Below are 18,515 nucleotides of genomic sequence, written 5' to 3'. Positions count from 1 at the left end.
AAACCTCTGGAGGAGGCAGAGGATGGTGCAGAGAGGGGCCACCCCACCTCTGCCTCCTCCCCATCTGCTCCTGGTTGCAGTCAGGGGCAGGATGCTGGGCAGCTGGCTCCCAGCTGAGCCCACTGATCCATTGATCCTGCAGCTAACAGGCTCGTGGGCTTCAGAGTTTAGTACCAGCCCTGATACGTTACACATGGGTTTTACTCCTCATTTCATAATAGTATGTACAACAGGCTGCTGATAAAATCATAATGTTTTCCATCATCCTTCCCCACCCCCGCTGCAGTGCCCTTGTCAAAGACAATCCGAGCAGCGGGGGGCTGCCGGCGAGAAAGTGAATTGCTGTGAATGGGGAGAGCTAACAGAGAGCAGGAAGGGAAGCCCGAAAGCAGAGCCCAGCTTTTTGAAGAGGCGACTGTTTTTCACATGCGTTCTCATTAGCGATTACATGGACCAGGATACAGCCAGATGTGATGCACTCAACACAGCTGAAACAGTTTGCAAAAATAGTTCTGGGTACTCAGCTTCTATTCAATTTGCTGCTTTTTGTTTGGCCAAAAAAAGTATCTGGAGGGCTGCAAGGTGTTTACCAAGCTATTGATGAACTCCGGCTGGAATAACTTTGCACAGGACAAACATTTCTCCCCAGCCAACATTTACTAACTCTCTCTCTTTTTTTATATTCCTGCCTGCAAACCAGCCGTTCTGTCGGGAAGCAGGAACAACAGCAAGGGGCTGATGGTGTATTAGGAGAAGTGAACCATTTCTGGTAATCTATCCCCTGAGATTATGAGACATGGTCGAGGTGGTTCAGTGGCCTCCCGGCATTTTCTCCTGCACACCTTTGCTTTTAGCCTCCGGATGATTTTGGCTGATGGAGCGAGATGCAACTAGGGTCCTGTGGCCCCTTCCTTCTTCCATGTAGCAGGAAGGAAGAATGAAGGATCCTGGGGCTCAAACCGTGGTGTAAACCACCCAGCCGTGCCCCTTGGTGGTGCTCGGTGAGCTCTGCTGAGGGCTCAGGGCTCATCTCTGCTTTTTGGGAATATTCACGGTGGTGTGGTGGGCAGGATGGCCACAGGTCCACTGCCGAAGATCACGGCCGTACCCTCGTGAGAAAGGACTTGCCCTCAGGACTGGTGTCTGGTGCCCTCAGCCACAAACCAGGGGTGCTGTGGGGCTCCTCCACATCCCCGTTAGCCCGACTGATGGCAATCTGAACCGGCTGGGCTCGATTTTCCCAGAGACATATCGTGCTGGATCCAAATCTGCCAGGCACATGGTGAAAACACAATGAAACAGATACTGCACAGCCCCCGGCAGGGAGCCAGCGGAGCAGTCACAGTCCCGTGCACACATGGGATATGTTTAGAAAGCGCCTTTGATTCCCTGTGGTGTGGGTTTTAGTGGATGTTTTAAAGCCGTACCCCGTAGGTGTGAGCGGACAACCTGCTTCCTCCTCTCCCCATCCCACTGCTGGTGCCGGTGGCTTGCTGCCGGGGCGGGGGAACAGAGGGGTCCCGGTGAGCCAGGTGGGGCAGCTAAGCACGGATAGGGTGTAAGAGTTTTGTTTATTTCTTGAATTCTGTTCCATTTTGGAGTCACTTCCCTTCCAAACAAAGAGCAACCGTGGCGGATTGCTGAGGGGCAGTGTGAGAACAGGGAGGTGAGACGGCGTAAGGGCCAGCAAAGGCGAGAGGCTGAAGGGCAGAACCACGGCCACGCAGGCTGGGACAGCTCCACGGCCAGCACACGGTGCCGCAGAGCGCAGCGAACCCACGGCCGCTCGCTGCTGGCACCGGGGCCAAGGCAGCCGGGGCTCAGAGCTCGGCACGGCCGTCGGAAAGCTGGCGGTGGCTTCTCGGCGTCAAAACTCAGGCACAGGCACGGACAGCTGGAAAAACATACTCTGCTGTTGCCTAAACACCACCTGCACTGAAGCAAAGGGTTTTCACACGTACATTCTTCAAAGGAAAAACAACAGCACTTGCCACGAGTGTTTTCACATGGGTTTGAAGTCCCAAATCGCAACCAAAGATGTTTGGTCGCAGGGCTGTTCTGTGCCGTGTGACACACCGCCTCCTCCTGCAATAAAGAGCCGGCCCGTCAGGGACGTGTCTGTACCCACTTGCAAGTGTTACCTGGGTATGTAAAGCTGTCCATCACAAAAATAAAAATAAAAAAAATACCCACTGTAAAAACAAAGATCCCTCTTACGGACACACGTATTTTCCATGCATAACTAACAAGAGAAGGTTTGACCACCTGAGGGTGCTGGGGCTCGGCTGTGCCACCGGGGCAGGGGGCTCAGCCCGGTGAGCCCAGTGCAGGGCACAGCCACCACGGTGCCCTGTGGGGCTGTTGCACGGGCGAGGTTTCCACACCGAAGTCAGCCTTGGATGGTTCCCAAGAGGATAATTTTTTAACTCTTTTGAAAGGAAGCTGGATACGCTTTTTACTGGCAACAAAAGGCATTGTTTGATTTGCAAAGACCCCTCAGATTCTAATTTCCTCATGCTTTGTCTACAGGACATACAGAACTCGTATGTCTAGTTTGATTTCCCTGCTGAGGAAGAGCCAGAAGAAGTGGAGGGCAGAGACCAGCAAGCAAAACTTGGCCCCTGAACAATAGCTATTGCTTAAACAAAACAGTACTTCTGTCCTAAAAATGTCAAGTGATTTCAGTATGTATTAAAAGTTGCAGCTAATTAAACTCCGGGATTACCTTTCAAATGCTTTGTATCCACAGCAGACAGGCAGAGAATTTATACCGGAGTATCCACGCTTACAGAAGCAAATAAACCTGACCCGTGAGGTGCCCCGAGGCTGCATGAGACACATCGGGGCTCCCCAGGACTGGGGACATCCCCTGGTGGGACCGGGACCAGCACCAGCACATGGGCATCCTGGCACAACCGACCCAACGTGGGCAGTTTGGAAAGCTCCACATCATTTCAGCACCAAGTCCGGTTTTGCCTCTTTCTTCACCTAATTAGACAACGGGGAGATGTGTGGCATAACTGAGCCAGCTCAACGTGTCGGCAATTTGACATCTAATTCATCACCGTCCACTTCCTCTGCAGGTGCAATCTAAATGCTCCCTAACTGGCGCAGGCGTGTTTCTGCTAGGGCAAAAGCCACAAAACCTGCTTATCTCCTGCTTATCTCTACCCCTCGGCTGGGGGAAGCTGCCTGGAGCACCACAGTTGCCCCAAGCACGAGCGGTGCTGCTGTGGGGTGGATGTGTCCCCGGTGGAGCAGCGCCACGGGTCGCTGAGCCACGGCGATGCTCAAGGCTGGCGGGGGTGAGAGGCAGCCCAGCCCTCATCACATCGGGGTGGAAGTGTCTCTATTTCAGCTGCTGGTGCTGAGGGGACAGGTCCCATTATTGCAGTGCTTGGGGGAGGTTTCAAAGGTAAGGCTACGACAGGCAGCGATCGTGGTATGTCTGTGGCCCTATTAGAGTTAATAGGAGCTTTGTGTCTGACCTCGCTGGGGCCAAGGGTTTCAGCCACGCAGGATTAGTCATCAGCATCAATATGAGCTAGATGAGTTGTCGACAATAGGCAGGCAAGGTTGTTCCTGTGGGATCAGAAAACCTGGAAAATCTGGGAGTGAAAAATAAAGTCCAGCTTGTTCCACTTATACCCACAGCGCCTGCGGTGCCTGTGTGCAATACCTAAGCATTTATCGCCTGTTTTATTCTGTTCCTGTCAAACGCGATGGAGAACTCTTTGTTCGAGGAGGCAGGGGAGGAATCGGAGGGTAAACTTTCCTTGGAAAACTTCCCAGAAGCGGGCTCAGCTCTCATAAACAAGCCCTGGGAAGGCAGCTTGGGAGTACAACCTATGGCTCACATTTCTAGGAACCGCTGCTGAGCGGGGCTGCGGGCGTGGAAGCGCAGGGCCTTGGAGTGCGGGGCCTGTGGAGGCTCCGGCCCGGCCCGCACCCACTTGGGCGGGCTGCGTGTGGGATTGTGCCCTCGTGGAGCACAGCAAATGTCCCGGCCTTCTGCAGTTCGTTTTCAAGCTCAGTCAGTTCGGCCCTGGGGAGGAAAGAAGGATTTTACAGGAGGGTTTGTGGGGAGCGCTGCCGTCGGCTGGCTGTGGGCGCTGAGCTCACGCTGCTGGGACAGAGCCAGGACAGAGCCATGACCAGAAAGTGGGCAAAAGCTGCCGTCTGCAAACTGCCCAGGAAGAAGCTGCAGGATTTTTCAGAAAATATCGGAACAAATACAGTTGAAAGGAAGCACTGTTTGATTATGAACAACAGAAAACTGGGTGAAGTTAAACACCGTTCATTGCCTGAGTCACGGAGCTACCTGGGGGGACACCAGGTCTCCCACAGAAAAGTGGATTATTTTCTTACACAGAAATGCTCGAATGAGCCAGTGTTTGCTTCCAGGAGAAACTACGCTCATCTGTAAAACTGGGCTCCAGCCTGGGAACTGCTGGTATTCGGGAGCATCCAGATCCAGCGTTGGGTCTGGTTTCCTCAGGGATGCCGGGCCGGGATCCTGCCCCAGTCTGTTCCCGGCCACCAAAGGGCCACAGGGCACTGGTGTGGGCTGGGAGCTCTCCCCGCTGGTGGCTGCGTCCCCTGGGGACATCCCATGGCCATGCTGGGGGCAGTGCCACCACCGGGCCCCACCACCAGCCCCCGCCGCCAGCCTGCCCTCGGTGCGTCAGGAGCGAGCGCGGCGCTGGCTGCGCCTGGCAGATTTAGCATCCCGTACAGCCAGGGCTTGGAAAGCATTTGCTGCACCCCTCTCCACAAGACGAAGGCTGTTTTCCTTCACCAAACACTTCCTGAATAATGGTGTCCTTCAGCAAAGGTTAATTCACCCAACAGCAGAGTGCGACTGACATCCTTTGTGCTGAGCGTTGCGCAAGGCAGCCACTTTCCTTCCTCTCCTGGAAGGGAGGAGCAGCGATGCTGTGCTGGGCCTGGACACTGGGTGCCAGGGCACTGGGACGCTGCCCTCGTCCCCTGCGGGCAGCGGTGGCTCCAGAGAGGAGCACACAAAGCGGGGTGACGCAGTGGGAACCGCCGGAGCGTGCCCTGGTCAGAGGGCAGCGGCCGTTCGGAGTTAGGAAGTTTCAATACATGGCATTTCGAACAGAACCAGCAAAAGCTATTTATGGATTTGTTCAAGAAGAAATCTTGCGACAGTGGGATTTTTATTTTTTAATTTTTATTTTTTATTTTTAAATCTCCTCGCTCTCATCATAACTAGATTGATGATTTCTGTGTTTCTCCTTTTAGGAGGATGACTAGAATAAGTTGCCAGCTGAATTTCTCTTTTATTTCATTCCAAGTTTTAATTTAAGACAGGAGAAGTGTGGCTAAGCTTCTTATTTTATGTAATTATTTCTTGGCACAGACCCCGGGGTCTCTAACAACACAGCTATGCATTCCATATTGTTCCAATCACGCTGGGATTGCGAGGAAGGACGTGAGGGACGGACGACAGCGAGGTGCTGATGACAAAGCTCCGAGGCAGCAGGTGAAGCAGCCACAGCCTTGTCCCATATCGCAGCTTCGTGCTCATGCAGAGGAATCCCTCAGCAGTGCCCTGCATTCTCAGTTGCAGCACCCTGCGGGCTGGGAGCTAGATGACAACGAGCAGCGTGCTCTCCTTGCCTACATGCACACACACAGGCAATCAGGTGCCTTGAATTGATGCGTAGGTGGCAGCCTGAACCGTGGCTCCAAGATTAGGAAATGCAGCCCGTCTTGTCTATGGATTTTTTTATTAGCCAGCCTGTTATGCCCCTGAGCTCCAGTGCCGTGACCTACGCAGATGCCACCAGACTTGCTCGGAGTGACTGGGTGCACCCCAGGGTACGGTTGGTCCTCCTGGCTGCCAGGGCACGCTGCTGGCTCATACTCAGCTTGCTGCCAACCCCAGCCCCCAGATCCCTCTCTTCTAGGCTGCTCTCCAGCGTCTCATCGCCCAGTCTGTATGTACAGCCAGGGTTGCCCCATCCCGGGGGCAGGACCCGGCACTTGCCTTTATTAAACTTCATGCGGTTGGTGATCGCCCAGCTCTCCAATCTGTCCAGATCTCTCTCAAGGCCTTTCCACCCTCAACAGAGTCAACAGCTCCTCCCAGTTTGGTATCATCAGCAAATTTCCTCAAAACACCTTCTAGTCCTACATCCAGATCGCTTATAAAAGCATTGAAGAGGACTGGCCCTAAAATGGAGCCCTGGGGGACCCCACTGCTGACCGGCCAGCAGCCCGATGTGACCCCATTAACCACAGCCCTTTGAGCCCTGCCCGTCAGCCAGTTGCTCGCCCATGGCGTGATGTTTTTGTTTAGCTGTAGGCTGGACACTTTGTCCAGTAGGATCCTAGGGGAAGCCGTGTTGAAAGCTTTACCGAAACCCCTCAGCTGCTTTCCCTTGATGGGTGAACTTTCGGTGACTGGCTTTAACAGAGCTGTTCCCATCACTCTGCGGCACTTCGTGATCCAGCACTCATCTCCGCCTGGGAGCTGTTACGGGAATTTTCAGGAACTGGACCACGTCGAGCATCTCCCCGGAGAGCCGAGACACTTGGGGAGGCTGGAGCTGGTTTCCTCCTTCCCCTAGATGCCACCAGCAGCGATGCAGATTGCTTGCTTAGATCCACAAACCTGTGGCCGGCTTTGAAGCCCTCCCTCCAGCAACACAAAATCAACTTACATGAACTCCCAGCAGACGATAAGGGAGTGTGAGAGCATCCAGAAGGGTTTGCTGGATTTGTTTCGGTCTCAGAGGGTTTGGGGAACATGCGGAGAGCTGGATAAGAAAGGAGCTGGGTGCTGGGGGGGCCTCCTGGGCTGGGCGGCCGGTGCTCAACAGCAGCATCAGGAATAAGGGCAGGCAGCGTGGTGGCACCGGGCAGACCCAGCATCCCTGCCACCAGAAAGCCCCTTCTGCAGCCTGGTCTCCTCGGATCACACTGCCCCAGCCAGCTTCGAGCTGGTTTGTTTTTGTCTCCCACCCTCTGCTCCCTGCACCAGGCCCACGTCTGTCCCAATAACCAAACCAGAGCTCCTGGTGGGGGTCACGGCTCAGCAGCAACGGCTCGCATGAAACCAGGAGGGCTGTGAACGCTCAGGATGGAGCAGAAATTGGGCTGTGAATTCGGAGGCAGGCATTACTTCTGTCCCACCCCGCTGGAGAAACAGCAGCTGCCCAGCAATGCTCTGCAAGGAGCTCTCTGAGATGCTGGGGGCTCTTCTGCTGAACAGAAGATCCATCTGTCTGTAAAATCACCACAGGCAATTTTTTTGGAAACAACTTTTTCCAAAAGATACATTTTTCTAGATTTTAGGCAGATTGGGAAGTTTAAGATTTTATATATACTCAGCTTTGATCTCCAATTTCTTCATCTACAGACTTCTCTCTCATTCTTTCCCTCTTTTCCTCTTTTGCTTTTCATCTTTTCTGCAGTGCTTTCTCTGCTTTGGAATTACTGGAGGGTGACAACAGCAACAACAAAATACCTGGGCATTTTTCAGTGTTGTGGAACAGTGAAGACAAGTAATTAAAAAAAAAAAAAAAAAAAAAAAGGAAATATTTCTATTTTAAATTACATTCAGTTACAAATAGAGGAAAAAAAAAAAAAAAAAAAAAAACAAAAAACAGGAGAAAGAAGAAAAAGCAAAACATGTAATATAGAATTTTATTTTTCAGCACTATTAAACCTTTAAAATTGCCCCATCTCAGATCTGAAAGAAGAAGCAACTATGATTTTCTTTTCATGGGCACATAAACAGTAAAAAGGTAAGGTACACTGAGATTAAATAAGAGGGAAAATGATCTTTTCACAGACGGACAGTGAGTGAGGAACGCAGCAAGCCCTTACATCCTCAGATGCTCTCGGCAGTGTCCAAAGCCACGGAGACCTCATCTCTCAGGAGCTGGGCAGCCAGGGCTGGGCTGTTTCTCACCACGTCTCCTGGCCCTGAGGCAATTAGGCTGAAGAAAAAGCTGCATTTTGCTTGCGGATGTGCAAGCTACGTCTACACCGGCACACAGCACAGTGCTGGGTCCCCCGGTGGTGTTAAAGCTGCCCCACGGCCAACCTGGCCCCTGCCAACAGCCTCCCCCCAGCTCCCCACGTCCCAGCAGCTGGGGCTGGGGATGTTCCCCTCGAGCAGCCTGCAGGCAGCTGCCCCGTCCTGGAGGTGCCACAGCCCTACAGGTAGGTGGTGGCCTCTCTGCTCTCCCTTTCTTTTGCCTGTGCGACGGCGACGTTGATGCACTGGAGCCATTCCTCCGCGTTCTTCTCGTCCTTGGCCTTGAAGACGTAGGTCTTGCTGTCGGTGAAGATTTCGAAGGCCCGGGGCAGGCTGCGGTCCCGGCGCTTCTTCGCCACCACTTTAACGCTCTGCACCTTGCTGAGCTCGATGGGGCAGTCGTCGGGGTCGTCTTTCTGAAACACAGAGCAGGGAAGACAAAGAAAACCACATTCGTTTGGTACAGCTTCCACCACCCTGACGGGTGATCAGCAGTGTTTCCTTGAGAAACAGGAGCCTGCTCTGCCTCTGAAGGAGCGATGAGCTGTCCCCCTTCTCCAGCTCTCCCCCAGCAAGGGAAGCAGCAACTCCTTGTCCTGGTTGTAACAACAGAGCAAATGCTTTGTGTCTGGCCCGGGACCAGGAGGGAAGTCAGGGCATTTTTCAGTGGGGAGCGGGGAACATGGCACAGCTGAGATATAATGTGGTTTGAAAACGTACAAAGTAGGACATCTGTGAAATCTTGGCGTCGTGGTAAGGGTGGGAATGTGATGCGGGGAGCGTAAGAGGTGATTATGCAAAGTCACAGACGTGTCCTGCAGGAGATCTGTGAGCACAGATACCAACTGTGGTTCCCAGATGAGAAATTTAAACACAAGGCTCCGCTTTGTCAAGACTGCTCAGGTTTCTCCTGTTGAGCTCCCTGTGCTTTTTACCAAGAGGAGCACAGCAGGTTTTCCAAAACCTTTCTGCTCCTACCATGCAGGCAAGCAGCATCAATTCCCCATGCACCAAGAGAACTGTGCACCCCGTGAGCAGCCCTGCGGACACAGATGCCTGCCTAGCAAAACCGATCCACTCCCTTCATGTTATGTCATGGACACACAGCCCTTGACCTCAAGTTGCTAAAGAAGGTTGAGAATGTACCCTAGGCACATTTCTGTGGAAGGATTTACCACTGTTTTCCAGGAGTCTGGACTCATTTCAGACCTCTTCTATTTTGGTTTTCTAATTCCGCCCCTTCACCCACTGGCCATACGATCGCTTACGCAGAGCAAATGTTGTCCTTCTGGTTACTTCTACGAAGGGGAGGTTTGTAGTGGGACTCCGGGAAGAGGCAGGCACAGCCAGCTGGCCATCTCACAATACTTCCTCTGTGTTTGGTTTGTGTTTTCAAGCGAGCAGCGTGAAAAGTCCAAACACCCACGCGGCGCCTGTCCCTGCTCAGCGACGCCAGAGATGAAGGGGCAGAGCTGTCACGCTCAGCCAGGCAAGGCCTGTGCTGCTTCGGGCACCGCAATCAGCACCAGATGTGGCCGGGCAGAAACCTTTCCTTTTTAATACAGAACCATTCACCGGCAACACCTCAAGCTGCCTGGGCACATCGGTGCTCGCGACTGCAGTGCTTTCTGTGCATCCGCTGCCTCCCTGCTGCTGGTGGCACCTTCCCTCCTGCCGCTCTCTGGCCCAGCACCAGCACTTTGTTGCCTGCTCCCTGTTTGACACTGACCAGACTTCCCTGTCACTGAGAGGCAAACTGCTTCACCCCACAAGGGTGCAAAGATGCAGGATCTGTGTGTGAGAAACCACCGAGCCCAGCCTGGGACACGCTCCCTCGCAGCTGCGGAGGAGCATCAGGAGCCTGGCTGTCTCCTACGCCTGCAGTCAGGGCACACTCAGCAGAGTGGGATTTGAAAATCTTCTTTTGCACATTAATTGTCTGAAGCACTTCTGTGCGGTGTCCTAGCTCCAGCCCTGCTGCAAGGCAAAGCCTTTCCCTTGGTGTCTGCAGCAGTCAGCTCTGGGCATGCACACAGCGCAAGCTGGAGGGCTCAGGGGGTTCCCAGGCTGTAGCCCAAGCAATGGTTAACAACAGGACTCAAATCTCTAATTAAAAAACAAAACAAGCAAACAAACAGAGCCATTGAAGTAACAGGATATAACGCAGCAACTTGAAAGACTGAATGCCCGGGCACAACACCCCGCTGCTGTCCCCGGGGGCTGGACGCCAGCCTGCTGCTCGCAGGAACCAGGTATTTTTGTTCAACTTTAGAAAAAGCAAAGAAAATTGGAGTTTGCCAGCTAAAAAAAGGGCAGCTAACCTATATAGACTCTGCTATTAAGCAGAATCTGCTGTTTGACAACCTAACCTGCCAGCAAAAGGCTGAACATTCCTCACGTTAACAAGAACACCGAGAATGCAAATGCAAGGAGGCAACTGCTACATGCTAATGGCATCCCAGGAGTAATCAAGGTATTCTGACGTGACTTTTGCTTGGCTTGTTTGCAGAGCTAATTAAATCCATTCCATTAAATACATTTCTTTAAGCCAATCAAGTTGCTAGGAAAGTGACAATTATTCTGACACCTTAAGAAGGAAACATCAGCCAGTGCTGAACTGAAGCTGGAACACTTGTATGGGTTGAACCGTCTTCAGGATCTCAACCAAACGTCAGAAAAAGTCGCTAGAAAGTAAAGGAAAGGCCGTTTTATGAAGCATTTGCTCTCAGGAGGGTTGTACTGCCCCATGAAAGGCACTTGTTTCTCCTAGGCTGGATGCCCTGATGTGTTTCTTGGAAGAAGGGACTCAGGAAGCCATTTCAGAAGCTTAAAGAGCTTTGCTAGGGTTCTGTAATAAAAGACATTCTTTACCAGAAATATTGAGGCTTGGTTTAACTGGAAGATGCTGCTATTTTTGGTTTATCGAAGAGAGAACTATTGCAACAAAAATAAAAGGACTATTTTGCACAATGTTTGATAATTTTCATTGTGAACAGCCGAAGAAAGTTAGCTTCTAATGACTGACAAGTAGTAACTATTGAGGACTGGATTCAATTACCTTCTCTCCTATGCCCAGAACAAACTTGTCATGAGTTTTGGTGGAAATTTTGAACAATTTTGCAGAAATTTCAGCAGAGTTACCCTGAATTTAGGTGAGGGTAGATGTGAAAGAACAAATTGGTTCCTCTGGGAGAAGGGCACTTCAGCATCACCTCGCTTTAAGCAGACCTGCACCTCCTGTACAAATAACACCAGTCGTAACGCCATCACCTCAAGAACTGCTATTAATGTACAAAAGCAGGCAAGGCTTTAAAAAAAAGTGAACTGTTGTTTCATTTAGGGGACTGCCCTGAGATGCTTGGACGGGCCTGACTTCCTAGACATGCTGAACACAACCGTCCCACCCTGAGCTACTGCTTATCCCACTGGAGTCCCATCAGTAGGGGATGCACTCGTGAAGCAGGAGCTTTGGATCACCTGGGAGCTGGTGCTGGGTGCCTGGAGGCAGCGGGGCCGATGCTCGGGCAGGGTTTGGGTAAAGCACCGAGACGTGAGGGCTGCAGCAGCCATTAGCCTGCAGAGCAGCACTGCCAGCCTCACGCTGAGCCCTCTCCAAAGTCTCACGCTCCTGATCCAGCCAGAAAAGCATAAACAGACCCTGCGAGCAAGCGCTTGGCTGGAGTCAGCCGTGTGGTGTACAGAGCCCATGGAAAAAGCTGAGTGGTGAAAACCTCTGGGAAATGGTGATGCGGAGGAGGGAAACAAAGGGATCAAGCTGACGTTCTTCTGACTTACGGATTTTCCTTTCCGAAAGAGCAGCTGGTTGCCAGCCAGGGTGAAGTAGCGAGTTTTCCACCTTTTGATAAACTTCCAGCGGACTTGCTTCTCTTTGAGCTTGCCTTCCATCAGAGGCTGGCCATCCTGATTTACCACTGCAGAGGTGAACACACAGCCAGGGGTTAGTTCTTTCCTCTCGGCATGCCAGGTTTTGCCGTGATGCAGAGGAGGTTTCTGCAGCCTGGCCGTGTCAGCGCCAGCCTGCATCCCTCCCCTCCTCAGGCCCTTGGTCGTGTTTTGCTTGGGAGGCCTGGCAGATGGAGCCGATGGCTCGGCCCGCTCTGCCTGTCACTTTTTTTCTATTATTCCCTTATTCCCCACGTACTTCCCCCACTGTAACACCTCCCAGTTGTTCCTCAGCCCCACGATAATAATTTATAGCTCTGCAGAGCTCGCTGCTGTTGTGCTCCTGCTCTGGGGTCTGAGGGACAGGAACAGCTCGGGGCTGACCCTGAGCTCCCCTGTGGCAGCTGTGGCCCCATGGAGGGAGATAGGAGCCAGGATTTCCGTGTGGGCTGGCAGGCCAGGTGCCTGTCCCATGGGAGCCCCACCAGCATGGCCTTTCCTCCTCATCCTCCCCTTCCCTCTGTCAGGACCGGGCTCCCTCAGTAGTAAGGACACAGACATTTTTGCCAGCCCCCTCTTCTCTCTTCAGGGATATTTCAGAAGTCATTTAAGGCTGGTGATCCACTTTGTAAAAATCAGCCCTTACAGCAAACCAAGCGGTGCTTCTGCCCTGGAAATCTCACAGCACTGACCTTCTGGGAATGTGATGTTTTCTGTCGCTTTTCCATTTATAAAATAACACGATTTATTTTGGTGCTGGCCCACAAAGGCCAGGGCCTCACAGCTCGGCCCACGCAGGGGTCAGTGCCGCTCCCACAGGAGCAGTCAGGGCCCTCCGCTGTCACCACTTGGGACAGCCAAGTTTTTAGTGTCTTGTGGCAAAATTTACTTACAGATAAACTATTAGCGTGTCATCGACCACTAATTCTGCTTTCAAACAAACTGGGTGGGAATAATTATAGCAGCAGTGGTGCCCATGTGCAGGTGAACACCACCCGTACACAGTGCACATCAGGAGTCAGCGATGAGGGAGGAGGAGAGGGGAGAAACAAAAGCTTCTGCCCCCCGATCAACTGCACTACAGCAAGTTGTACATGAATAATCTAAAATGTGATGAAAAATAAGCAGCGTGCAGCTCTCAGTAACCGCAGGGAGGCAGTGGGCACGGACACAGACACACAGGCTCAGCGCCGTCCAGTCCATTCATCTCCCACAGTGGTCCGAAAAGTGACTCCAGCCTGCCTTAGAAAAATAGCTCAGGCTTGTCACCGCGATTTTTCTTCCGTAGATTCCCTTACAAAGACCAAATAGAGTCGTTACTGCAAAAATATTGCTATGTTTAAAATTACTTTGAGAACTCAAAGCACTGCGTGGATGTTGGGAGGCCCCGCGCTTCGCTCACGGCGTGCTTATAAGGCTGGGCCTCCTCCACCATCAGCCCCATGGCCATGGGGTTTTGGGAGCTGGAGGAGTGTCCCCTAACCCTGCACCCAAGGAGGAAGCTTCCAGCACAAGGAAGGCCTGGCAACCACGAGGATCACCCTGGGCTCCAAAACGCTGCCCTCGGAGCAGCCTCGAGCTGCTGGCCTTGCGCACGGAGCGAGCAACTCTTAACTTCTGTAATGCCACTGCTGGTTCTTCTTTTCCGCTTTCTCTTCTATTTTTAGTCAGACAGGACAGGACGGATCAGATGGACAGAGGAGCAGGCCAAGGCGTAAGCAGCCTGAGAACGGATGTGTTTTGATGTGATGTTTGGCTTGGAGTCCTTCCCAGCATCTGTCAGATAGTTGGTTATCCTCTGGCTGGCCGTTCTCGCATACCTTCGCGTTCAGCTTTAGCCAGCAAAGCTTTTTCTCGAAAGCCTTTGCTGTCATCTGTGCATGGCCCTTCAGAGCCCGGAGCACGAGGGGCTGCTGTGACACCGAGGCCCTCAGGAGGACATGAGGCGAGCGCGGTGCCCAGGGGCAGCCACCACAGGCAGCGCTGCTGCTGCTCTTGGGCTTCACCTGGGGCTTCAGAGGCTTTGTGGCTTTCTGGACACGTAGCTCTCTTCGCTACCTCCGCTCTGGTAGTGGGAAACAATGCAAATGCAATTTAGATAACTATTTTAGATTTAGATAAAGAATGTATGCTTTCCCCAGCGCTGTTTGTATTGGCAGAGCTGCAGACATTGGGGGTCTTCAGTGCGTACTACTTCAATTTCCTCATGAAAGATGACAAATATTTCTGTCCCTGCAGACAGCGATTTTCTGGAAGGAGATACGCTGAATGAAGATGGGGGTGGCCAAGTTGCAGCCGCGATGGGGAAGCACGACTCTGATTTCTGTGATAAAGAGGTCGTTCTCCCTGCAGCACTCCGAGCTCGACGTGGCAGCTCGTCTCTGCAGATTTTCATGCCAGCACTGATGCATTACAACACCCAACCTGACGCAGTAAAACAGAGGCTTATTTTCTCCCTGAGCAATTTTTTGTCACTGAAAAACCACACAAATTTACGGGGAAGCTGGTTTGGGGCTGCACCAATTTCACAACATGCTTTCCAGTGGGACAGAGCCACGTCTTACAGCGTGCCCCTTAATAAGAACTTTTCAACTGCGTTAAATATTGGTTTCAAAACTACTACAGATACACGTTTTCCTTTGTTCAAGAAATTTCCTCATCTGGCAAGCTTTTGTCCTGGGCCTTCCAGAGAAGTGTGGCTGGGGCAGGGGCAGTTTGGAGATCAATATTCAGCTGATGTGAAAATCCTGGAGATCGGATCGAGAAAATGCATGTTGTTGTCAAAAGGTGAGGGGATTTAAAGCCTTCCTTGGCCACACGGATGTCACAGCATGCAGCGATGGGGTGCCTCTGCAACACCTCTTTGCTGACAGTGGCCCAGTTGGCTGCTGGGGATGTGCACAGAAACACCACTGGGAATGATGGAGCTGGGGCTGGGAATTAATTGAACAACATACAGGCTCATACCTCCATCGTTCCCGTTATTTGCCATTCACATGTGCAGGCTCTTGGTGGAGGATATTTTGCCACCGTTAGAATATGCAGTTTGACATCAGGGAATACTATCTCAGTAGCATGGAGGAGATAAAAAGGGCACGGTTCCATATCACCTCCCAAGAGAAAGTGTCAGAACTGCTGCGACAAAGCCCACTCAGTGAGTCAGAGAGCAAAGGATAAGACAGGGTAGGAGTTTTACTTCTAAATGAGAACTACAAAGAATTCATAATGTGTACAGTAACTCTCAGACCTTGATGGCAGATGTACAAACATCTAGATACAGCAAAACACAGTTTTGCTATGAAAAGACAACTGCTCAACGTCTTGTACACCTACCTGGCTCCTGGTGCCAGGGAACGGCTTTGATACCAATTCCAGTGCAGAACATGTTCTAAGCCAAACTGAGAAGCTTTAAAGCACAAAGTTTTCTGCACTGGAAGATACTGAGATGGCTGGTGGTCAGGAAAACAGCATGAGAAAGGAAGTCGATGTGCAATTTTGTCCCAGATTGGATATTTATGGCCAAAATCTTTCAAACACAGGATTTACTAGAGAAATGCTGGTCTGCCTTTAAGCACTCAGTGGCTGGAACCAGGGATAACAGAGCACTTCTTGTGTACATCCACAGAGAAGTCCACGGGGAATTCCGCTGTCAGCTTCCAAAGTTGTCATAACGAAGCAGATGCCAGTATGTCTGAGGGGCTGATTAGAAGAAAAAGATTCACAAAAGATAAGAATGAAGCTCTTTTCCAATATTTTCCTAAGTCCTTTTGCTTATTTTGATTGCGGTTAGCTTCACAGAATGACAGAATAATTCAGCTGGAAGGGAGCTCAAGGGGTGCCTCATCCCACCTCCTGCTCAAAGCGAGGTCAGCGCTGGGGTCAGGCTAGGTTGCTCACAGATTTATTGATTTGGGACTTGAAAATCTCAGCAACCTCTCCAGGCAAGTTGTTCCAATGCTCGATCATCCCCACGGTGGGAAAGTTTTCCTTTATAGCCAGCCTGAACATCCCTCATTCCAGTTTATACCTCTTGTCTCCTGCCCTTGCACCCTTGGAAGAGCTTGGCCCTACCTTCCTGATCACCTCCCCGCAGGCATGAGGCCACTGCCACATCCCCAGGCATCCTGGTGCAGCCTGTCCTGGTCCTTACTGGGATTTTACTTGGTCACCACTGCAGCCACTGAGCCCACGGTGTGCATAAAGTAGGAGTAAGTGCGCAGGGTTCTGTTGGCAAGGGGCACCCGAGCAAACCCGTCCTGCCTCAGAAATGCAGCTTCTCTTCTCTCTGAACTCTAGCCAAAACCAAATGCAGTCGCTGGTGGCCCCGTTGCTTACCACATGGAAATACCTGCATTTTTAATACAGTTAGAATAATTTAAAAAATGCAAACAACCGACAACGGGTACGTGCACATTCCTCACACACACATCGATTGCTGGAAACCCTCTGTCTCGTTCTGATTTCTTCACCTCGCATGAATCTAGACAAACTAAGAAGACTTCAGAAAAGTCATACAAGAGTTTTTATATGATTATTCGCATCATGGGAAACTAATGAAGTGCATTCTCTTTAATTTCCTAAGCAAAGTTCAAGATGCGACACGATAAAATCTACACAGAGATTTTCCTCATAACAGGGAAGGGCCTAACGTGATCCAGGCCTGAGAGACAGCCCGGAGATAAGCCCATGTTTTAACAGGAGGTTAATTTACCTGAGCAACAACTCACGGGTTCTCCTTCACTTGACTGTTAAAAAAACAGGTTTAGACATCTTTAGAAACACATACTGAAGTGATACAGATCAAGGAGAAAATTCTTTGACATAAGCATTATCGGACTGGATTCTTTAGCTGTTGTTTTAGAGAAGGTTAAACCAGGTGATCACACAATCTCCTCTGGGTTTGAAATCGCAGTGGTGTGCTGACATATCATGAGATCTCTAGCTAGAAGAAAAAGGAGTTGAAGGATTCAAACTATCTACTATATATTTTTCATTACATTTTTATTTTCCTGAAGAACACCCAATAAAGCTAAAACTATTGCCTAAGCTGAAAATGAATAATTACTTGCTATAATACCCATTGCTTCTTAAACCATCTCAGGAAAGAGAGACCAGCTACAAAATCAATTTAACCCTGAATAGTACCCATAGATGTAAGAGTCCTCCATGACATAAGTTGGAATTATTTTCTCCTGACTGTATCTTGCTTTCTTTGCAGAACTACACTACATCAAACTTGAAGTAGTTTGGGTAGTGAATAAATAGAAAACAAACAAAAAAACAAAACCAAAACCAAACTCTTGCAAGATGAACTCAAGTAAGAAAAAAAAAAAAAAAGTATTCAATCTTCCATTTGATGAAACAAAGCCATCCACAAAAATTCAGCCCAATCATGAATGATCTCAATGATAATAAGCTGCTCTTAACTTGAAAGAATGAAACGTGTGGGTGGTAAGCAGAAGAAGATAAATGCAATTAACCTAAGGGAATATGGATTGGCTCTCTTTCATTAATTATCACATTTGGTTTTGTTGAAAACCTGGAAAGGACACATTACTGAATGCCACTTTTTATAATTTTCAAGCAAGCATTATAGCTGGGATATTCCAGTTCACTCGATAATCACCACTGCTAGCAAAAGATAAATGTATTCAGAACTTAATATGGTGTAGGCTATTCTGAGTGAATTGCTTTTTTAAGGAGGAATTCATAAAAACCCCTCAGTTTTACCCGAATCATTGCCCATGGGCACAATGTCTCTTCTGCAGCCCACAGGGATTACTGCAATTTCTTTGTAAGCTTCCAGAATCTGGAATGTACTGCAATTCCCTCACAGGCTATCAAGTGGTTTTACTGATTTTTTTTGTGCAAGAGCTTGTGAAGCCAACTGTCAATACAGAAGGTTATGTTGAAATGAAGCTCTTAAAAGCCAGCTTTTCCTAACAAGAGGCACACTGTATTTACTAAAATTTCAGATGCCTTACGTCCTTGCTTGAATGGTTATTGTTAAAAAAAAATAAAATAAAATAGTGCAACTTGGCTTCCCTAGCTCTGGGACCAGCCGCACAGTTAGGGCACGTACGTGTATGTGGGCAGATGAGTAGGGTTCGTAGGAATGCTCTCTCCCTCCTTGGCTCAGGGGTAGCAGGAAAAAAAAAAAATCCGGATGATTTAACAGCTCTTCTGGAAGAGTGTGGTTGCCTAAATAATGCTTTAAAGCCAGAAGAATGCATGTGAAATAGGCAAACTTTCTCTGTATTAATTGCCTCTGCCTCTTCCCTTGCTAACTCAGCCTCCCAGCAGAGCGCGGCTCCGCAAAGCTTCCCCACTGCATCTGCAAAAACCATCACGGAGCTGGTATCCCGAGGCAAGAGCCAGGCTTTAAGGCATAATCCCTCCCTAAGTCTGGGGGATAAATGGCATCTTGCAACACGGTATCCAAAAAATGTAACAAAACCCGACATTAACAGAAAACAAAAGAAAATAATAGAAAAAGAATTTCCCTCTGAATTCCTTCTTTAGGAAGAATTGGGTTGCTAAACAGCATTGCTGAGAGGGAGAAATTATTTTTTTTTTTTGTCTTTCAAAAGTACTGGTGGGT

At 50.2% G+C, this 18,515-nt stretch overlaps 1 protein-coding gene across 3 annotated transcripts in view; it reads right to left on the bottom strand.

The window, feature by feature from the left end:
- Positions 1-8,173: 8,173 nt before the first annotated feature.
- Positions 8,174-18,515, bottom strand: part of VEPH1 (ventricular zone expressed PH domain containing 1) — a gene marked incomplete at its 5' end in the record, with an annotated part of 67,198 nt that continues 56,856 nt past the window's right edge. For all 3 annotated transcript variants that reach the window (XM_084291791.1, XM_084291792.1, XM_084291793.1), the window contains 2 exons: positions 8,174-8,427; positions 11,807-11,943. In XM_084291791.1, coding sequence (XP_084147917.1) covers positions 8,191-8,427; positions 11,807-11,943 — 374 coding nt within the window. In that variant the 3' untranslated portion in view covers positions 8,174-8,190. The remainder of the gene's footprint in view (positions 8,428-11,806; positions 11,944-18,515) is intronic.

The sequence above is a fragment of the Netta rufina genome (assembly GCF_964035555.1).
Source record: "Netta rufina genome assembly, chromosome: 9".
Classification (NCBI taxonomy): domain Eukaryota; kingdom Metazoa; phylum Chordata; class Aves; order Anseriformes; family Anatidae; genus Netta; species Netta rufina.
This window is presented reverse-complemented; position numbering and strand designations above follow the sequence as displayed.